The 22,167-nt window shown below is 40.9% G+C and overlaps 1 protein-coding gene across 1 annotated transcript in view; it reads left to right on the plus strand.

Moving 5' to 3' along the window:
- The first annotated feature begins 232 nt into the window (after nucleotides 1-232).
- Nucleotides 233-22,167, plus strand: part of LOC140714658 (beta-1,3-N-acetylglucosaminyltransferase radical fringe-like) — a 42,782-nt gene continuing 20,847 nt past the window's right edge. The window contains exons 1-4 of the mRNA XM_073026089.1: nucleotides 233-959; nucleotides 16,359-16,407; nucleotides 18,175-18,277; nucleotides 21,696-21,849. Coding sequence (XP_072882190.1) covers nucleotides 429-959; nucleotides 16,359-16,407; nucleotides 18,175-18,277; nucleotides 21,696-21,849 — 837 coding nt within the window. The 5' untranslated portion in view covers nucleotides 233-428. The remainder of the gene's footprint in view (nucleotides 960-16,358; nucleotides 16,408-18,174; nucleotides 18,278-21,695; nucleotides 21,850-22,167) is intronic.

A 22,167-nucleotide genomic window follows, 5' to 3' on the forward strand; every position in this document is an offset into this window, starting at 1 on the left:
GAGGAACTCAGCAAGTCAGGCAGCATCTATGGAGAGGAATGTTTAAAAGTTGGCTCGGCCCGAAATGTTGACTGTTTACCCCCACTCCACAGACGCTCCCTAACTTGCTGAGTTTCTCCAGTATTTTGTGCGCGTTGCTGTGTAAAAGAGACTTGGAAGTAGTTAAGTCCTCCGCGTTAGGTGGCGATAAGGAAGAGCTGATCCCACTTGGACCTGGTGTACTCTTGTTCGCTGGCGGCTTGTTGATCTACCGAATTGGAAATAAACACTACTGCCAACGAGCTGATCTCAGTGTGAGTGGGAGGTGTGACAGCAGATAGTTGAAGAGCGGTGGTAGACAGTCAACGATCCGATCAGACATGGGACCAGTTCTGGACCTGCCACAGTGCAGATCCTTCGCCCCCGGGGGCTCAGGCTGAGCACAGAGGATGCGTTTACGCGGTTCGGCAAACAGTAAACTCTGTTTCCTGCTCTGCTTGACTCTTTGCACTTCACTTCTACTTCTGGTGGGGCTCCAGCAGTGGGGACGCCAGGATTTGCAGGTCTCCAACTTCGGACAGTCCGCTGAAAGGTTTGGCAATGCAAGCCAGGATAGAAGCATCTTCCAGGAGGAGAAGCGAGCTAGAGCCTTACCTGGGGGGTTCAGGAGTCACTCTAACACTGCAGCGGAGAGGGGACCCAGCTGGCACCGATATGCAAAAGCGGGCAGATCTCATCGGACTCACGTTAAAGAGAAAGGGCCCGTGAAGAGACCACCTCAGAGAGATCAGGCTGGTCCTACGTCGGAGGAGGAAGGTGCAGTGTTGTGGGATGCCCCCTGGCACAGTATTTACACGGGGCTCGGCAAGCATAAAATGCAACTCAGTGACATTTTTATTGCGGTGAAAACCACCAGGAAGTATCACAAAGCCAGACTGGATCTGCTCTTTCAGACGTGGATATCATTGGTCCAAAACCAGGTGAGGACTTGGCAAGGCGTTCAGATCGGTTTTGCCACTTCAGATTGTTTTCATTACTATTGGATCTATGCACTTGAAGTGTTCTCTCTGACCGACAACACTCACCAGGGCCTTGTTATTTACTGTATATGTGCTGCCTTGGTTTGACTTCCCAAAATGCTTCACTTCGCCCTTCTCCAGTTAAATTCCATCTGTCATTCCTTCATCCAGTACCCCAGTTGATCAAAATGCTGTCGTAAGCTTAGACAATCTACTTCATTGTTCACTCCACCACCAATTTTGGCGCCGCCTGCAATCATACCTTCTACATTCTCATCCAAATCTGACAAATAATGGGGACCCACAACAAATCCTGGTAGCATATCACAGGCTTCCAGTTTGATTAAACAACCCTTCACTAATAGCCATGACTCCTTCCACCAGGTGAATTTTGTATCCAAATTGGCTAGTGCACCTTGGCCTTGACCCAATGCCCTTGAATGGAAAATCCTACCATAAGGTTGTATAAGTATGTACTTTGATAATAAATTTTCTTTGAACTTTGATCTCATGTGACCTAAGAACCCCAGACCAGACTAACAGCCTTGTGAAAAGCCTTTCAAAAATTCATTAAGGTATTATTATCTACGTGTATTTTCAAAAGATCTTTCACAAAGTTTGAGCTCTGCCTTCATCAATCCTCATGGTTACCTTTTCAAAAAATTTGAGTTTCAATTTCCCACACGTAAAGCAATGCTGGTTATCTTTAATCAGTCCTTGAATTTCAAAATATAGAAATTCTGGCAAAACCTTCTCCAGTAACTTACTCATCAGTGATGTTAGTTTCTCAAACTTGAAGTCCCCCCCCCCGCTTTTGGCTTTGCATCCCTTCTTAGTGAAAGATCCAATATCAGCCTCTTTCTATCTGTACCTCACCCATGGCTAAGGAGAGTACAAAAATCTCTGTCAGGGCCTGGCAATTACTTCCTTTCTTACCCTTGATGTCCTGGGACACGCTTGGTCAGGGCCTAGGGATATATTCACTTTTATCTGCCTCAGTACTGCAAACATCTCACTTGTAACATTAATATATTTCAGGACATCACTATTCTCTTTCCTGAATTCCCTAGCTTTGTGACCTTCTCCATAGTAAGTACAGATAAGATGTACTAGTTTAATACCATGACCATTTGCCTCGGCTCTCCACGTAGATGACCACACTGTTCCCTAAGGGGAACCTGTTCTCCCTCGAATTACATTTTTTTCTTTTCATATATTTGTTAAATCTTTTAGGATTCTTCTTTACCTTAGTAGATAAGGATATCTCACACCCCCTTTTTGCCCTCCTGATTTCCTTCTTAAGTGTAGTTCTACATCCTTTGTACTCCCCAAAGGCTATGCTTGATCCCAGCAGCATATACCTGACATATGCCTCCCCTTTTCCTAAACTGAGCCTTGATATCCCTTGTCGGCTGCAGTTCACTAATCCCTACAGCTGGGAGAAAATTGTCAAAAGACATGATATAGAAACATAGAAAACTTACAGCACAATACAGACTCTTCGGCCCACAATGCTTTGCTGAACAGGTACTTACTTTAGAAATTACCTCGGGTTACCCACAGTTCTCTATTTTCCTACGCTCCATGTACTTATCCAGGAGCCCCTTAAAAGACCCTATCGTATCTGCCTCCACCACCGTCACCGGCAACACATTCCTCACATTCATCATTCTCTGCGTAAAAAAAAACTTACCCCTGACATCTCCTTTGTACCTACTTCCAAGCACCATAAAACTGTGTCCCCTCGTGTTAGCCATTTCAGCCCTGGGAAAAAGCCTCTGACTATCCACATGGTAAATCCTCACATCGTGCAATGCAGATGCATATGTAAAACTTCTGATTTGGCCCTGTCCAAATCTTTTTTCTCTCTCTTTTATGAAATATTGTAGTTATTCTCAGTTAGCATTCCTACCAAAACCAGAACAAATGTTCCAAATTTTACAAAATGCTTACAGTGAGTAGGAAGGTGCTTGTATCCATAAAGTCCCAAACCTGGACTCTGAAATGAAAGCAACATCAACGTGTTATTTATTATGCATCCTCTAAGGTATGATAGATAGATAGATAGATAGGTAGATACTTTATTCATCCCCATGGGGAAATTCAACTTTTTTCCAATGTCCCATACACTTGTTGTAGCAAAACTAATAACATACAATACTTAACTCAGTAAAAAATATGATACGCATCTAAATCACTATCTCAAAAAGCATTAATAATAGCTTTTAAAAAGTTCTTAAGTCCTGGCGGTTGAATTGTAAAGCCTAATGGCATTGGGGAGTATTGACCTCTTCATCCTGTCTGAGGAGCATTGCATCGATAGTAACCTGTCGCTGAAACTGCTTCTCTGTCTCTGGATGGTGCTATGTAGAGGATCTTCAGAGTTTTCCATAATTGACTGTAGCCTACTCAGCGCCCTTCGCTCAGCTACCGATGTTAAACTCTCCAGTACTTTGCCCACGACAGAGCCCGCCTTCCTTACCAGCTTATTAAGACGTGAGGCGTCCCTCTTCTTAATGCTTCCTCCCCAACACGCCACCACAAAGAAGAGGGCGCTCTCCACAACTGACCTATAGAACATCTTCAGTGATTATAGAATCACTTACCCAATTCCTTGCAGTTCTGAAGCTTGGGGTCAGATCTCCGGAACCTCGGAGATACAAAGGTCTGCGGGAAAATGAAGTAGCAAACAATCTGCTGGAGGAAGGCAGCATCCGTGAGAGAAAAGGAATTGTCAACATTTTGGGTCAACATCATGCATCAAGACTAGTGTAGAAGATACAAAATTGTACCCACTTTTGTATTCATCAGTGCAAAAGATTTATCTGATAATAAATTCTAGGTGTGAACCTAATCTTAAATAGAATTCTGTCATGGAAACGTGGATAAATCCACTGTAATTTAGTCCAGATATATTGAACATTTATGATTGTGAAAAAACAATAATAAATTAGCTGAAAAATGAATAAACAGAAGAGCACCACTGAGGGAATTTCTGTTTGGCTGATGCAGCAGACAGTTTGGGGACCACTTTTTTTCACGCTATATGTCAATGATTTGAATGATGGAATTGATGACAAGTTTGAGGATAATACAAAGATAGGTGGAGGTGCAGGTAGTGTTGAGGAAGAAGGGAGTCTTCAGAAGGACTTGGATAGATTAAGAGAGTGGACAATGAACTGGCAGATGGAATACAGTGTAGGGAAGTGTATGGTCATGCACTTTGGTAGAAGGTAAACAGGGAGAAAATTCAGAAATCAAAGGGTCTTGGGAGTCCTTGGGCAGGATTCCCTAAAGATTAACTGGTAGCTTGAGTTGGTAGTAAGGAAGGCAAATGCACTTAGTATTCATTTCAAGATGACTTGGATATAAAAGCAAGGATGTAATGTTGAGCCTTTATAGGGCATTGGCCACACTGCACTCGGAGTATTGTGAGCAGTTTTGGACCCTGCATTCTACTTTAAGAAAGGAGGTGCTGGCATTGGAGAGGGTCCGGAGAAAGTTCATGAAATGATTCTGGGAATGAAAGGGATAATGCATGAGGAACATTTGATGGCTCTGGACCTGTGCTTGCTGATGTTTAGAAGAATGAGGGTGGGACTTCATTGAAACCAATCCAAGATTGAAGGGCCTAGATAGATTGGATGTGGAGAGTCTAGGACCAGAGGGGACAGCCTCTGAATAAATTGGGGCTGAGAGGGAAAATGGATCAGCCATGATGAAATGGCGGAACAGATTCGATGGGCCAATTGGCCTAATTCTGCTCCTATATCTTATGATCTTATAAGAATGTTCCTTTTAGAACATTGATGATGAGGAATTTGTTTAGCCAGAGGGTGGTGAATCAGATGGCTGTGGAGGCCAAGTCCATAAGAGACCGTAAGACAAAGGAGCAGAAATTGGCCATTCGGCCCATCAAGTCTGTTCTGCCATTTCATCATGAACTGGTCCAATCTCCCCTTTCGTCCCATTCTCCCGCCTTCTCACCATAACCTTTGATGCCCTGACTACTCAGATACCTATCAATCTCTGTCTTAAATACACCCAATGACCCGGCCTCCACTGCCGCCCGTGGCAACAAATTCCACAGATTCACCACCCTCTGGCTAAAATTTTTTTTTCGCATCTCTGTTCTGAATGGGCGCCTTGCAATCTTCAAGTCACGTCCTCTCATACTAGGCTCCCCCACCATGGGAAACAACTTTGCCACATCCACTCTGTCCATGCCTTTCAACATTCGAAATGTTTCTATGAGGTCCCCCTCATTCTTCTAAACTCCAAGGAGTACAGTCCAAGAGTGGTCAAACATATGTTAACCTTCTCATTCCTGGAATCATTCTAGTGAATCTTCTCTGAACCCTCTCCAACGTCAGCACATCCTTTCTTAAATAAGGAGCCCAAAACTGCACACAGTATTCCAAGTGAGGTCTTACCAGTGCCTTATAGAGCCTCAACATCATGTCCCTGCTCCTATACTCTATTCCTCTAGAAATGAATGCCAATGTTGCATTTGCCTTCTTCACCACCAACTCAACCTGGAAGTTAACCTTAAGGGTATCCTGCACGAGAACTCCCAAGTCCCATGTCATTGGGTATACCTAAGACAAAGATTGATAAGCTCCTAATTATTTATTTTATTTTTATTTAGAGATACGGTGCAAAATAGGCCTTTCCATCCCTTCAAGCCATGTTGCCAGCAACTGATTTAACCCTATCCTAATCATGAGACAATATACAATGACCAATTAACCTCTTAATAGATATGTCTTTGGGGTATGGGAGGAAGCCCATGCATTCTACAGGGAGGACATACAAACTCCTTACAAAGGATGCTAGGATTGAACTCTGAACTCTGATGTCTTCAGCTGTAATAGCATTGTGTCTTCAGCTGTAATAGCATTGTGCTAACTGCTGTGCTACATAATTCACCAGCACTTTGCCCAGTTAGCTCACCCTGGTAACCAACACACTTACAACCAGTTTACCATGTTGAGTAATGAATTATCAATGCCAACTGTACAAAAACAAGGGTATCTCAGGTGACAACTATCACTGTAATTTAGCCTACTCTGGCAAACTCATCCCTCACAGTCACTCGGTCACATTGAACAGACCCCTTTTCTCAGTCCTAGACACCCCATTGCTTACATAAGACCCCACAGAGCGGGATACCTTCTCCCAAGCTAACCTTTTTTCCAAGGTAAAATCCCCCAAACAATTGCCTCCTCCCAAATGCCATGGCATGCTAACTAGTATGTTCATAAAACCAACTGCGTAATTCTGTGGGTCAAACCCTCCTTCCATTCCAACCCATGCACTACCCCAACCCAAAAATTTAAACATAGGAGTGGAAGGTGATCCTGCGCCACACACCCTCAGTTTATCAGTAATGGGACCGCCGCCCTGATAATGGAGAGTTTGCTGGGAAGTCCGAACAGTCTAAAAATTAGAAATCTCACACATTAATCAGAAGATGTTAGCTGATCAGCTAATTCTTTTATTCATTTGTGGGGATCTGCGGATACGGTCATGGCTGGCACTTACTGCCAAGTCCCTGAGTTCCCTTCAGGGTGTCAGTGGCCAGTCCACCTCTCCGAACCACTGCAGACCACATCACGTGATACATCGTGAATTTTGCTAACAAGACCCAGTAAATGTGAAGGAGCGGTGAGTTATTTCCAAGTTAGGATGGCGTGCAAATTGGAGAGGACTTGCAGGTCGCGTGCCTACTGTTTTGTTAGCACTTAGTTAATGAACTTTGTGGCCTTCGTTAGAGTTGTGGAAGCTTGGGCAAATCATCCTGTAGATGCAAGCATTGGTGTTAATGTTAAGGATTAGTAAGCGTGTCAAAAGTTATGGGGAGAAGGCAGGAGAATGGGGTTGAGAAGGTTAGTAGGAAGGGCAGAATAGCTTCAATGGGTCAAATGGTCTAATTCTGCTTCTGTGTCTTATGGAATTCTCTACTGAAACAAAGCTGATCAGACAAAAACTAGGTCTACCTTACTTTGAGTAAGGGTAAACTAAACATTTAATAAGAACTGCAGAATGAATTTGGCAATTGATATCAAATGTTGATTTCGGCTCTGGATTTAAGGTTGACCATATGCAACATTTTTGTGGTGTGAAAATATTGAACATGTTACTCCTGGCAGCTCTTCTTTCCTATAAGTTGTCAACCCTCAAAGTTGTACTTCGTTTGCTTTCTCTAAAGGAGCCATTCTTAGCAACCAAATTAACGTTTTAAGTCTTGAGCGGTGTAAGGTTTTGCAGTCCGTTCAAGCACTGGTATGAAAAATCAGATACCTGTTCTCAAGTGGGAAACATCAATGCAAACTTTGTGAGTTTATTAGATTGTGTAAAATAAACACTCCATGTATTAAGGTCATTAGGCAAACTTTAGGTTGGCAGAAGCTTCATATGGAATGGATTAACTTAAAGGATGTCCTTGAATAGGAGTAAAATAGAATAAAGTGAAAGTACTGAGGTAGCAAATCTCAGACTGTATGATGGTGGAGTTAAGAGTTAAGTCCAGTGCTGGTGAAAGTTATTAGGTTACATAGCTTTTCTTTCACCACTGTGGTGTATCTCCCCAATACAGTGCTGAAACCACTTTCTTGTAATGCACTGGGATAAAATGGAAGTGTTTTTAGAAAGGCGTTATCATAACCTGTTAGAATTGATAATGAAAAAAAAGTTCAAATAAGTAAGTGCAAGTTGAAGACTTCCAAAATCAAAACTATGATTTTAATAATGGAGCCTTCAAAGCCCCATTTCAGTTTTATCAAACACTCACTATTGTTAAAATGAATCCAAGATGTGGATATAAAGTAGTCTCTGTAAGCGGGGATTTTTCTGTTTACTCAGTTTTATGCTTTCCTCTTTCTTCCCTTCAACCACCATGTTACCCCCTCTGGTTCCTTTTTTAAATGAATGCCAGATGTTAGTGTGCTGAAGATTGCCAGATCACTGAAAGGTATTGTGAACTGATCTCACTCCAGCACCAGTCAAGCAGCCACATGAATACAAACTGTGCCTTTATCCTTGAAAGAAGGTAAACTCGTTCCAGATTTAATCAGATACTTTTAAATCATTCAAAAGGACAGATAGGTTTGTGATATGGTGTGATGTTTAAATATTGTTTTAATCATTGAGAAAATAGTTGTGGCTTGTTAATCCAAAAAGTTAACATGCCTAAGGTGAAGAATAATATATTTGGATTTTGCAGATTGGCATAGAAAGAAGTTTATTTCTGTTATGTTTTGTATCTGCAGTTTCCAGTATCGGAAGCAATGGAAAATTGAAACCGGTTGATGAATAGCCATTAGTTTGTGACTGTGTGTGTGTGTGCTTTGATTGCGTGCACAGAAAATTCCAAATTTTTTAAAGCAGAACTAAAGAATGAGTGGCTAGAACTCGTAAAACATAAAGAGATCAAAAACCTAACAAGCGCTTCACTCCAAATAAGCCTCAGGATGATTTATTACCCAAAAGTGCTGCGCCTGTGAGTGAAAGGCATGCTGGAACAGTTGGAGTGAATTAATCAATGTGAAATTTAAAGAAAAACTGTGAAGGTCAGCAGTCTGAAGGGGAACTACTGGTAATGAATAGCAGATGAATCAGTGATTAATTATTTTGAGCCATCTCTTCATCTGAGACCAGTAATTTATGTGTCTGTATTCCAATCTGCTCTTCATTTTCAGTTGGAAGCCATCTAAATTTTACCATTAATTTAAGTGAAAAGTTTTCAATTCATTTTTGGTTCAATTTTATTTACCTGTTATTATTAATCTTAGTTTCATTTTACGACATTTCAATGGAATGAAATTGCATGCAAAGTGACACGAAAATAGAATCTACAGTTGACAGGGATGATGTGATGGGAGTCAAAAGTCCCCCAGAGACAGAGGATTTCTCAGCAACATTGACTAGTCTTATTGAATAGTTTTTTTTAAATCCGAAGCTCTGGGATAAATGACACCATGGAATAGATGGAAAGCAACCTTCAAAGGGAGGCTGAGCAAATGAAGTAATTTTTCAAAGTAATACACACAGAATGCTGGAGGAGCTGAAATACCTCGAAAGTAATTTTTCATTTGGGTAACAAATAAGGGGAAACACCAGATTTAGATTTTGCAAAGGGAGTTTGAGCTGAGCATTAGTTCTTTAAAAAAAGATTGTCATTATATTGCATTCTATTAGTGACAAGCAAATTATAGTCAATACAACACATTTGGATTGTGTAAAATAAGCACCCCATATATTAAGGTCATCAGACAAACTTTAGGATTTTAGAAGCTTCAAAAATGGAATGAATTTAACCTAAAGGAAGTCTTTGAAGAGGAGTAAAATAGAATAAAGTGAAAGAACGAAGATGTCAAATCTCAGGCTGTATGAAGGTGGAGAGAAGCAGAAGTTCAGTTCTCAAGAAACTGGACTCTAGAAAAGGAATGTAGCATTAATCTTAAATGCCAAGCATGGGAGGTAGGCCAGACATGCTGCAGTTTGGTGCATAGGCTAAATGGTCTCCATATGTGCAGTGCATTCATATATACTGTTTTTCCTTTTTTGACACAGATTTTGCCTTAGATATAGTACGGCAGAGAGATGTTCCTGAGAGTAGTAAACCGCTTTTTAATTTTTTTCCATGTATTCCTTTTGCAGGATATTGACATCTGTATGGCCAGCATTTATTGCCCAACTGAAATTATCCTTGGGAAAGTGGGTGGTAAAATAATCTGTTTGAACTGCAGACTTTGTGGTGAAGACCCAGTGATGTTGAATGAACTGTGATATATTTCCACATCAGAATGGTGTGTGACTTAGAGGGAATCGTGCAGGTAGAGGTGTTCCCATGTGCCATCTGTTCATCTCCTTGGTGATGGAGGTTGTGGGTTTGGGTGATGCTGTTTGAATCAATGTCACCTGTGGCTGCTGTAGATTAATTTATGTCACCTACAGATTATCCTATCAAAGGATTCATCCTCTCCATATCAACCCAGTCAAGACCTTGACACCTTGCATACTTAAATCGTCCTCCTTCACTCTTCTGAATTCCAGCAGATATGAAGCATTTCCAACCTTATAAGGCATCCTACCCATTCTAAGTGTCAGCCAAATCCCACCCCACTCAGACTTGCTTTAAAGAGGTGCTAGATTGTATTCTAACACAAATTAAAGAAGCCAAGAAGATAAAGTCAAGATAAAGTTAAACTGTTATGGAAATTTGCAAATTCAAGAGCATCAGATGGAGCCACAGTCGCTTTATCAATGTCAAATTCATAGCTGTAATATCCCACATCGCTGGGGTACTTACCCACTCTAGTACCTCAGCTGTTTGAGTGGCAAATATCCATGACCTATTTCTGGGTTATCATGGTTAAATTCATGGAATTGAGGAACACCCCACCCCCCATTTCACGAGAATATCACCACTGTCCCCAAGCAGAGTCTTTTTGTTGTGTAAATAATTTTATTTTGGTTGTGATCTATGAATGAATGAATGAAATTTTTATTTCGATCAGTACAAACATAACAAAAAGCATAATTTTCAAGAATGATTTCATAAGACAAAATTACAACAAAAAAACATAGATATTCTTTAAAACAGACCGAAAGGGTGTAGGCTGAAGCTACAGCTTATTATGCCTACCCCTCTTACTTATACAACAACATATTTGGCATCAATCATCACATCAAAACAAAAAAAATTCATAATCTTTTAACACAAAATCCAATTACAAGTATCATTTGTTTACATTACTCCCATTCATTTTAAATCATGAATTTTATATTTGTTCATTAAATTATTTTTAAATAATTTTTTAAACTTGTTAAGTGTGGTGCATGTTTTTAAATTCTCACTACAACTGTTCCATAGATTCACCCCTCTGACTGAAATACAATGATTTTTTTTCCCATAAAATGAAGGAGACGTCTCTGCGATATTCTTAGCCATCCCAGTGACAGCAGCTCTAGCCCTGGTCTTTGACATGTAATGTTGATTCAGAATCAGGGTTTGATATCACTTGCATATGCTCCTGCATCACTGAGTGTGTGCCTTCAGAATCCTGTACCACGTCCCTGATGGTAACGATGAGGAGGGCATGTCCTGGGTGATGAGGGCCCTTAATGATGAATGCCGCCTTCTTGAGGCATTGCTCCTTGAAGATATTCTGGATATTACAGAGGCTGGTGCCGATGGGGGACTGACAGAGTTCACAACTTCCCGCAGCTCTTCTTTTGATCCTGTGCCGCAGCACCCCACCCCCATACCAGATGGTGATGCAGCCAGTTAGAATGCTCTCCATGGAGCATCTGCAGAAATTTGCGAGTGTCTTTGTTGACATACAAATCTCCTCAAACTCCTAATAAAATATAGCTGCTGCTGTGCCTTCTTTGTAACTGTATTGATATATTGGGCCTAGGATAGATCCTCAGTGATGTTGACAATCAGGAAATTGCTCACTCCTTCTGCTTCTGCTCCCTCTGAGGACTGGTGTGTGTTCCCTCGTCTTACCCTTTCTGAAGTCCAAAAACACTTCTTTGGTCTTACTGGCGTTGAGTGCAAGATTGTTGCTGCGACACCACTCAACTAGCTGATAAATCTCACTCCTGTACAGCTTCTCGTTACCATCTGAAATTTTGCCAGCAATAGTTATGTCATCAGTAAATCTGTAGATGGCATTTGAGGTGTGCCTAGCCACACAGTCATGGGAGTAGAGCAATGGGCTAAACACACACGCGTAAGTTCCACCAATGTTGATTGTCAGCGAAGTGGAGATGTTATTTGCGATCCACATAGATTGTGGTCTTCTGGTTCGGAAGTAGAGGTTCCAGTTCCAGAGGGAGATACAAAGGCCTAGGTTTTGGAGCTTTTTGATCAGAACTGTAGAAATAATTGTATTAAACACTGAGCTGTAGTCAATAAACAGCCCTGACGTAAGTATTAGTGTTGGCCAGGTGATCCAAGGCTGTGTGACGAGATCACATCTTCTGTAGTCCTATTGAGGTGATAGGCAAGTTGCAGTGGATCCAGGTCCTTGCTGATTCTAGCCATAACCAACCTCCCAAAGCACTTCAGCACTGTCGATGTGAGTGCTACTGGAAGACCTCATTCCACAGATGCTGCCTGCTCTGGGTATTTCCAGAATTTTCCACTTTTATTTTTGGTTTTTCGTATTTACAATTTTACTTTGCTATCCATAAAGTTTTATCTGTTGCATATAGCCAAATGAGAGAGAGTGAGAGACTACTCATTTCAATTCATTGAGCTTTTTAAGACATTAACGATGTACAGTGGTGCTAGAAAACTTGTGAACTTTGTATAATTTTCTCTATTTCTGCATAAATATAACCTAAAATGTGATTAGATCTTCATGTAAATCCTAAAACTAGAGAAAGAGAACCCAATTAATAAATAACACAAAAACATTATACTTGTTCATTTATTTATTGGGAAAAATGATCCAATATTGTATGTATTTGATGGAAAAAGTATGTGAACCTCTGGGGTAATGCCTTCTGCAGAAGATTTTTGGAATCAGATGCTCCAATCAATGACATGAGATTGGAAGTGTGGGTTGTAGAGGGGTCATGCCCTATTAAAAGACACACAAAGTCAGGTTAGAGCCTGCTCTTCTCAAGAAAGATCTGTTTATGTGCACTATGCCTTAATCAAAACAACTGTCGGAGGACCTTAGAAGAAGAATTGTAGAGATGCAGGAAGCTGGAAAAGACTACAAAAGCATTTCTGAAGACCTTAGTATTCATCAGTCCACAGTAAGAGAAGTTGACTACAAATGGAGGAAACTCAGTACTGTTGCTACTCTCCCTAGTAGTGGGCATCCTGCAAAGATCACACCAAGAGCACAATGCGCTATGCTGAAAGAGGTGAAGAAGAACCCAAGGGTAACAGCAAAAGACCTGCAGAAATCTCTAGAACTTGCTAAAGTCTCTGTTCATGTGTCCACTATAAGAAAAACACTGAACAAGAATGGTGTTCATTTCCACAGAGGAAACCACTGCTCTTCCAAAAAAAACCATTGCTGCACGTCTGGAGTTTGCAAAAGGCCACCTGGTCTTTTGAAAACTTGAGACGTGCAACGATGTCCTACAATGTTTCTGAGACAATATTCAATGCACAGGTGAGACAAAGTTTAACTTTTTGGCAGAAATGCATGTTGCTGTGTTTGGAAGGAAAAGGACACTGCATATCAACACCAAAACCTCATCCAACTGTGAAGCATGGTTTGGGGCTGCTTTGCTGCCTCTGGGCCTGGACAGCTTGCAATCGTTGAGGGAACAAGGAATTCAAAACTGTATCTAGATATTTTACAGGAGAATGTCAGGGTAGCAGTCCGTCACCTGAAGCTTAATAACAGTTGGATAATGCAACAAGTCAATGATCCAAAATGCAAGAGTAAATCAACAACTTGAATGCTTTAAAAAGAAGAAAATTCATGTTTTGGAATGGCCAAGTCAAAGTCCTGACTTTAATCCGATAGAAATGTTGTGGAAGGACCTGAAGCTAGCAGTTCGTGCAAGGAATTGAATTGACTTTATTTCTTGCATCCTTCACATGCATGAGGAGTAAAAATCTTTATGTTACGTCTCCATCTGAATGTGCGATGTGCAATTTATAGTAACTTGTAATAAATAGTATGTACAACAGGACTGTCAGTATAGCGTAGAAATACAATTGGATCAGCGTGAATTAATCAGTCTGATGGCCTGGTGGAAGAAGCTGTCCTGGAGCCTGTTGGTCCTGGCTTTTATGCTGCAGTACCATTTCCCAGATGGTAGCAGCTAGAACAGTTTGTGGCTGTGGTGACTCAGTTCCCCAATGATCCTTTGGGCCCTTTTTACGCACTTGTCTCTGTAAATGTCCTGAATAGTGGGAAGTCAGCATCTGCAGATGCACTGGGCTGTCTGCACCACTCTCTGCAGAGTCCTGTGATTGAGAGGAGTACAGTTCTCATACCAGGCAGTGATGCAGCAAGTCAGGATGCTCTCAATTGTGCCCCTGTAGAAAGTCGTTAGGATTTGGGGATGTACCAAACTTCTTCAACCGTCTGAGGTGAAAGAGGCGCTGTTGTGCTTTTTTCACCACAGAGCCGGTATGTACAGAACACGTGAGATCCTCGGTGATGTGTATGCCGAGGAACTTAAAGCAGTTCACCCTCTCAACCCCAGATCCAGTGATGTCAATAAGGGTTAGCCTGTCTCCATTCCTCCTGTAGTCCACAACCAGCTCCTTTGTTTTGGCGACATTGAGGGGAAGATTGTTCTCTTCACACCACTGTGTCAGGGTGATGACTTCTTCTTTGTAGGCTGCCTTGTTATTATTTGAGATAAGGCCAATTAATGTAGGATCATCTGCAGTCATGGATATACAGGGACTAATGGAGGGGGCTTGGGACATGGCCCTGAGGGTCTCCTGTGTTGAGGGTCAGAGGGGCAGAGGTGAGGGAGCCCATTCTTACCACCTGCTGGCGATCTGACAGGATCCAGCTGCACAAGGCAGGGTGAAGGCCGAGGTCTCTGAGCTTCTTGTCGAGCCTGGATGGAACTATGATGTTGAATGCTGAACTGTAGTCCAAGAACAGCATTCACACATAAACACCCTTCTCCAAATGTGTAAGGACGGTGTATAGAGCTGTGGCTATTGCATCATATGTCAATCAGTTTTGTCGGTAAGCAAATTGTAGGGGTCCAGTTTGGGTGGTAGCAAGCTGCAGATGTAGCCCTTGACCAGCCTCTCAAAGTATTTGCTTATTATTGAGGTGAGTGCGACAGGACACCAGTCATTCAGACATTTTACCTTGGACTTTTTAGGTACAGGAACAATGGTGGATGTTTTGAAGCGGGAGAGTACTCTACACTGGGAGAAGGAGAGATTCAAAATGTCTGTAAACACACCTGCCAGATGTGCTGCGCACATCCTGAGTACCCGCCCTGGGATGCTGCTCGGTCCCACAGCCTTGCGACTGCCCACTCATTGGAAATACCTGCGTACTTCAGCCTCAGAGATGGCCAAGGTGCAGGTTGCATCGGCGGCTCTCCTCGGGGGCTCAGTGTTGGTGATATCGAAGCCCACCAACACGCCAGAGTTCAAGCAGTTTTGTAAGGAGGAATGGCCTAAAATTCCTCCAAGCTGATGTGCAGGACTGATCAACAGTTACTGGAAACGTTTGGTTGAAATTACTGCTATACTAGGGGGTCACACCAGTTACTGAAAGCAAAGGTTCATACTGTATACTTTTTCCAGAAAATACACATAATATTGGATCATTGTTCTCAATAAATAAATGAACAAGTAGAATGTTTTTGTGTTATTTAATCGGGTTCTCCTTTAGAATTTGTGTGAAGATCTGATCACTTTTTAGGTCATATTTATGCAGAAATAGGGAAAATTCTACAGGCTTCACAAACTTTCTAGCATCACGGAATATCCTAAAATACAAATATAGCTAGCAAGAGAAAATCAGCAGATGCTGAAAATCCAAGCAACAACCAGAAAATGCTGGAAGAATTCAGGAGGCCAGACAGCATCAATGAAAAAAGCACAGTCGATGAAACATCTACTACAAATGTAGTAAGCTTTGGCTAAAAGGCAATAAGTAAACTAAATTACTCTAAACTGTGTAAAGAATCAGAAAGGGATAAACTATACATTTGCAGAGTTGGAGAAACTTCTTTTTGACTTGGAGAATAACTTTGGAATAGCCAATCTAGCCAGAATCCTGGGTGTACATCAGACTATTATAAACAGCTCCAGGGAGTAGTTTATGTTTGTTGCCAGCTTTTTCCAGCCTTCAGGGCAAGTAGTTCTTGCTGCAGTTTAGACCTTTCAGGAATTACACTCCTCTGGAGTACCTCAGCATCAGAAATTATTAATGAGGATAAAAGTCATATCGAAGCAATGTAAGGTCATGTGCCCGTTTCTGGGAAAAGGAATACGTCTGTGCAAATTAACCTGAAGTTTTATTTTTACCCAAATAGTAGCAGTACTGTAAAGTCAATTATTAAATTGTAATGCATCTATTATAGAATTGGATAGATTGCACCTTAATTGTATTTTACTGATATTGATATCTTAGTTTGATATTACTGCTGATTAATTATTCATTTACTGCATTACTTGGGTGTAAAAAGGTTGTAAAGACTCTGATAAATATTGTCTTTGTGCTTCGGCTTATAAAATAATCAGTAGGACAAATTACATATTTTACTAAGTTTCATATTTAATATGTAGACCTATCCACATTATCAAACAGCAGAATTTAGGAATACAGACTCATTTAACAAGGATGTATTAAATATGCCAGACCATCCCTGAATACCCTTCTTTCTTTCTACCAGACATTTATCTTCACAGATGGCGAAGACAAAGAGTTGCGGGAAAAGGCTGGTAAGTACGGAAGTGAGAACTTTGTCTGGACCTTTAAGTGCTGAAAGAGACTGATATCCCTACACCACTTGGATGGAGATTGGTCGCAGTTCAGCCTTGTGCCTAGTTGCTCTGAGCATTTCAATAGGCCTATTCACTGAATTTATTAACAGATTAGTCGGATTTCTCCAGAAACTCTCAGTGCAACACTTACAGTGTCTATTCAATGACTGCCACTGAAAGAATAAGAAATGATAAATATTCTGTGTTGCATTTGATTTAAGTGCATTTAATTTACGTAATGCTTTGCAACATGAACACGTAATAATGGTGCAATAAAAATAATAAATGTAGCTGCTCAGATTTTCACATATGTATGTGAATGTACAATTGGTTGCATGTTTTGCAGGCCTCAAAATATATTGAAATAATTTTAATAACATTCTATATCTTCCCTACAATAGAACCTTCAATACTTGCCTCTTTTAAACTAATTGTGGGTGCTATTTTGAAGATTTTTTAAAACTGACCTTGTACCAGAAAATTGACTTATATTTATGTAATTAGTGCAAATAGTGAACAAAAAAAAAAGAAAAAATAGCAAGGTAGTGTTCATGGGTTTATTTTCCATTCAGAAATCTGATGGTGGAGGTGAAGAAGCTGTTCCTAAAACATTGAGTGTGTGTCTACAGATTCCTGCACCACCTCCTTTACGGTAGCAATGAGAAACGGACATGTCCTGGGTGATGGGGGTCCTTAATGATGGATGCCTCCTTTTTGAGGCTTCGCTTTTTGAAGGTATCCTCAATGTCCATGATGGATCTGGATGAGTTTACAACTTTCTGCAGTTATTTCTGATCCTGTGCAGTGGCCCCTCCATACCAGATGATGATGCAACCAGTTAGAATGCTCTCCACAGTACCTCTGTAGAAATTGGCAGGGATCCTTGGTGACATACCAAGTCTGCTCCAACTCCTAATGAAATATAGCCCCTCTCATGCCTTCTTTGTAATTGCATCAGTATGATGGGCGCAGTATAGATCTTCAGAGATGTTGACATCCAGGAACTTAAATCTGCTCACTCATTCCACTGCTGATTCCTCGATGATGACTGTTATTCTCTTTGAATTAGTATGACTTAATCCTGTTATAGAGCTGGTACCAGAAAACCTGTGTTAGACTTTAGGTTAGACATCTCTTAATGAGCACAACAGAATAGTCTGATAATTGTTCATTACTCATTAGTCTAAGAAAGGGTTTCTAAGGATTCAAGATGCTCACTAACATGTATATATTTGGCAATGTCTTGCATATTAGAGATTCAAATTTTTAATGTGATGATCAATTTTCTTCAAATTTTGAAGGGATAATTAAACTTTACCAACTTAGCCACTGATTGACAACCAAGTTTCTTATAGTGTTTCTACGTTACAGCTGATAAGGAATGATTTCCTCTCTTTAAGTGCTGACTGCCCCTTGTATCTCGGGTGCTAAGGTGTGTTAGAAAGGCCTATATTGGGCAGTATTTGGGCAGTGTTGCAAATGAAGAAATGGTCTTTGATTTTTCAGATTTTAGAATCAAAACTATTTTTCAAAAATGGATATACATTTCTTTCAAAAGAAACATTTTTTGTGATATCATAAATATTACATAGGTATTATAGGGGAAATAATTTTAATCAAAATATTAAAATTAAAAATATATTTAGCCAGATGGGAAGAATTAAATGGTTTGTTTGTTTTTCAAACGATCAGCTAAGTTGGACTTCCTGCTTTTTCTTTGTTTAGGAGGCAACATGATTAATACAAATTGCTCTTCTGCACACACACGCCAAGCACTTTGCTGTAAGATGTCCGTGGAGTATGACAAGTTCATTGAATCTAAAAAAAAGTAAGCATGCTGGGAAAGTCATCAGCATATGTTTGTATATATAATGGGCCATTCGCTGGTTTTGAGCCTGAGGTCCCAGATTCCGTAAGTTTCTGATGTCATCTATATTTGAATTTATTTTGTAAATTTTGACTTCTTTCGTGATTGTTGTAAGAAGTTTTTTTAAATCCCTGCAACATTTTGGGTCGCAATGTTTAGACAAAATGAAACACTTAATGTCGTTCTTCGAAGGGTGTTACCAACATGACAGATTGCATTATTGCACTCTATTCCTTGGATTAAGATAATACTTTCACAACAGATACTAATGAAAAATAATACTGTCAACATTAAATTAAAAGAGTTTCATATAATACAAGACCCTTTTGTGGAAAGTTTAGCTGAAGAAACTCCGCCAGTGTGAATATGCATTCTGAAAATTTTAGGAACATAATGAACCCTTTTTCAGACAGTCTACTTTAAATTAAATATTAATGATTGTTAATATACTTTTGTGATTGCAGCTATTTAGCAGATAAAAGTTATTTAATTTTTTTAAAAAGTCCCTGTAGTCAGCGGAACTTCATCTGAATAGATTTACAATTGTGTTTAAAAAAACTCATAAATATAACTAAAACACATTTCAAATGTGACAAGTATTTTCTAACATTAAATAATAAAATATAAAAATCAATTTTTTACATTTACCCTTTTTCATCGGGTCATTTACTCCATTCAGATGAATGTGTTCATCCTTCATATGATATTCCTCCCTAGTGGAAAGATCAGAAATGGATGCAAAATATAGCTGGAGCCTCTTTCCAGCATGTTATTGTTTCACTGTTACCCTCAATAGTAATTTTTCCTTCCCCCTCCCCTCTTCTATTCCCCATTCTGGTCTCTTAACACTTCTGCTCCCCTGCCTATCACCTCTCCTTGGTGCCCCTCCTGCTTCCTTTTCTGCCATGGTCCACTCTCCTCTCCTATCGGATTCCTTCCCCAGCCCTTTACTTTCCCACCCAACTGGTTTCACCTATCACCTTTGTCGTATATACCGTCCAACGAAACAAACTACAACAAATTCAGAGCGGATCACATAATTAATGCATTTATTATTTTACTTGCAAGGGAGATGTACTTCCAGCCAAGTTTCATCTGGAAATACAGCTCTGATCTTCTGTTTCAACCAAAGTATTTTTATTCCTTTTGTTTTCACAAAGAACACTGATTAGGTTGCTCCATTCCATATCATTACATTCCTCTGTTATCTTCATCCTTATCTCATTCTCATATGTGATTTTTAGAAGTTCCATCCTGTTACCCCATTATCAAACATCCCTTCTGACCATAAAACAAATTGCCTGTCAGCAAAGAAAATAGTTTGTTCCCATATAACACAAACACACTTGTAAGTTTTCTCATCCAAACCAGCAAAGCTCTTTAGATTTCATAGACCCCATTTCGTTACATTACATTTTACAAAAGTTACAAATTCATAGTCTTCAGGGTTACAGATATATTTCCACACCTTCTAGCTAGTCCTCCTTTCCCTACCCCACCTTTTTATTCTGCTGTCTTCCCCCGTCCTTTCCAGTCCTGCCAAAAGGTCTTGGCCCGAAATGTCAACTGTACTCTTTTCCATATTCGCTGCCTGGACTGCTGAGTTCCTCCAGCATTTTGTGTGTATTACTTTGTGCTGTTGAGCCTGCCACCTTGCCTCCGCTTGCCTTGGTTCTGCCACATTGAATCACCACCCAGTGTGCTCCAGAAATGGCCAAGCTCTTGGGACTGGGCCCTGCTGCCTCCATTCAGCCCATATGCACCATGTGCAACCGTTTTACACCTTTGAGACTTCAATTCACATCTCAGAAATGTCAGCTTGTATAGAGGGTTCAAAAGCTCATCTCCGAAAGGGAAGTCTCAGGCTATTAATTGCAGTGATTGTTTGCCAGAAAGATTGTAATTAATAAAGTATCCAGTAGCTTTCTTTGTCTGCTGCAGGAAAATAGTCACTTTTTTTAATTAAACAAAATATACTTTAATCAAAAATAAATTATATACAATAAACCATTCAATGACTTTCAAACCTTTACAACTGTTTCCATTGCTGTCTTTACATTTTCACACTTTTCGCCACCCACGTGGCTCTCTGTTATTCCATATTTACATACACTTGTTTAGGGGTATACACTCCGCCCCCCCCCCCCCACCCCTCAACTCCCGCGGGAGAAGAACCCTAGACTGTGGTCCTTCCCCACCGGGCCCTTGCGGTGACTGCACCAAGTTTGAATGCGTCCCTCAGCACGTACTCCTGTGCCATTCGGCAGCATTCTCCTACAGACATCTCCGTGTGCTGGTAGACCATCAAGTTTCGGGCCGACCAAAGAGCGTCTTTCACCGAGTTGATGATCTGCCAGCAGCACCGGATGTTGGTCTCCGTGTGCGTCCCCGGGAACAGCCCGTAGATCAGACAGTCCTCTGTTACGCAGCTGCTGGGGATGAACCTCGACACTGCCCCTTCCAACCTCCTCCACACCTTCACCGCAACCCACAGCGTGCAAAGAGGTGGGTCACCAACTCCTCCTCACTGCAGTCCTCCCATGGGCAGAGGGGTGTGAAGACGACGTTCCGGGCGTACAGGAGGGATCGGACTGGGAGGGCCCCTCTCACCGCCAGCCAGACGAGGTAGTCACTATATTCACCAGGGTCATCTTAAATCGATATACCATGACAGTGGCATGGTCAGAGTTTGCCAAGGAATGCCCCTTTACTGTTGGTATAGAAGTGGTCCAAAGTTCTGTCTTCGTGCATGGAACATTTAATTATCTGGTGATTATGTTTCGTGTTAGATTGGTTAAAATCCCCCCCCCCCCAATGAAAATGACAGAGTTGGGAAATTTATTTTCCAAATTATAAATGTCATCTGCCAACAGCTGTTGTGCAGATTGAACATTTGCCTGAGGGGGAATGTAAATACTGGCCAGGATAATAGTGAAATTCCCTGAGTAGGCAGAATGGTTTACAATGAATAAAAAAAGCTTCTGAGTCAGCAGAGGAAAAAGAAAGAATGACAGACACGTCCCTGCTCCATCTGTTATTTATAAAAGCTTATAACCCCCATTTATTTTCCTGTGGCCTATCCCCCACCCCTCACATGCCCAACTGCCCAATTACACCAGTGGGTAACTTATAGGGGCCAAATAGCCTAATAACCAGTACAAACTGGTATACACAAGTGAAACCTCTGAAATCACAGGCAGAACATACAAACTCCATACAGACAGCACCAGGGGTCGGGATGGAACCTGGTTACTGGAGCTCTGGGCAGAAACACTATCTGCTGTGCCACAATGCCACCATTCTAGTTGTGTGAATTTTCCATTTACCTCTGCAATGACTAAAATATTAATTTGTTTCTAATTTATTGCTTGCTTTTTAGATGGTTTTGCCATGTTGACGACGACAATTATGTAAACATTCGCAGTCTGGTCTACCTGTTGTCTGCATACTCGCACACCCAAGATGTTTATATTGGCAGACCAAGTCTTGATCATCCTGTCGAAGCTGTAGAGAGGATAAAGCGTGGTGGGTCGGTATGTGCTATAGATGTGTACCAGTATAAGGAACTAACAAAACACAACAATGTAAAAATTGTGAAACTTGAATCACCTTTGTCATTAATTGAGGGCATGGCTGAGCTTCCATCAGTTTCCTTGCAATATCCCTATATCTCTGGATTCCCTTAATATCTGAAATTCTATCCATCTCTGTTTTGAATGATCTAATGAATGAATCTTCACAGCCACGGGGATAGAGAATTCCAAAGATTCACTACCGTGTAAGTAAATAAATTTCTCCTCCACTCAGTCTGAAACAAACTGGCCTTTATTCTACGATGCCTGGTCCGACAT

This window comes from Hemitrygon akajei, chromosome 22, assembly GCF_048418815.1.
Source record: "Hemitrygon akajei chromosome 22, sHemAka1.3, whole genome shotgun sequence".
Taxonomy (NCBI): domain Eukaryota; kingdom Metazoa; phylum Chordata; class Chondrichthyes; order Myliobatiformes; family Dasyatidae; genus Hemitrygon; species Hemitrygon akajei.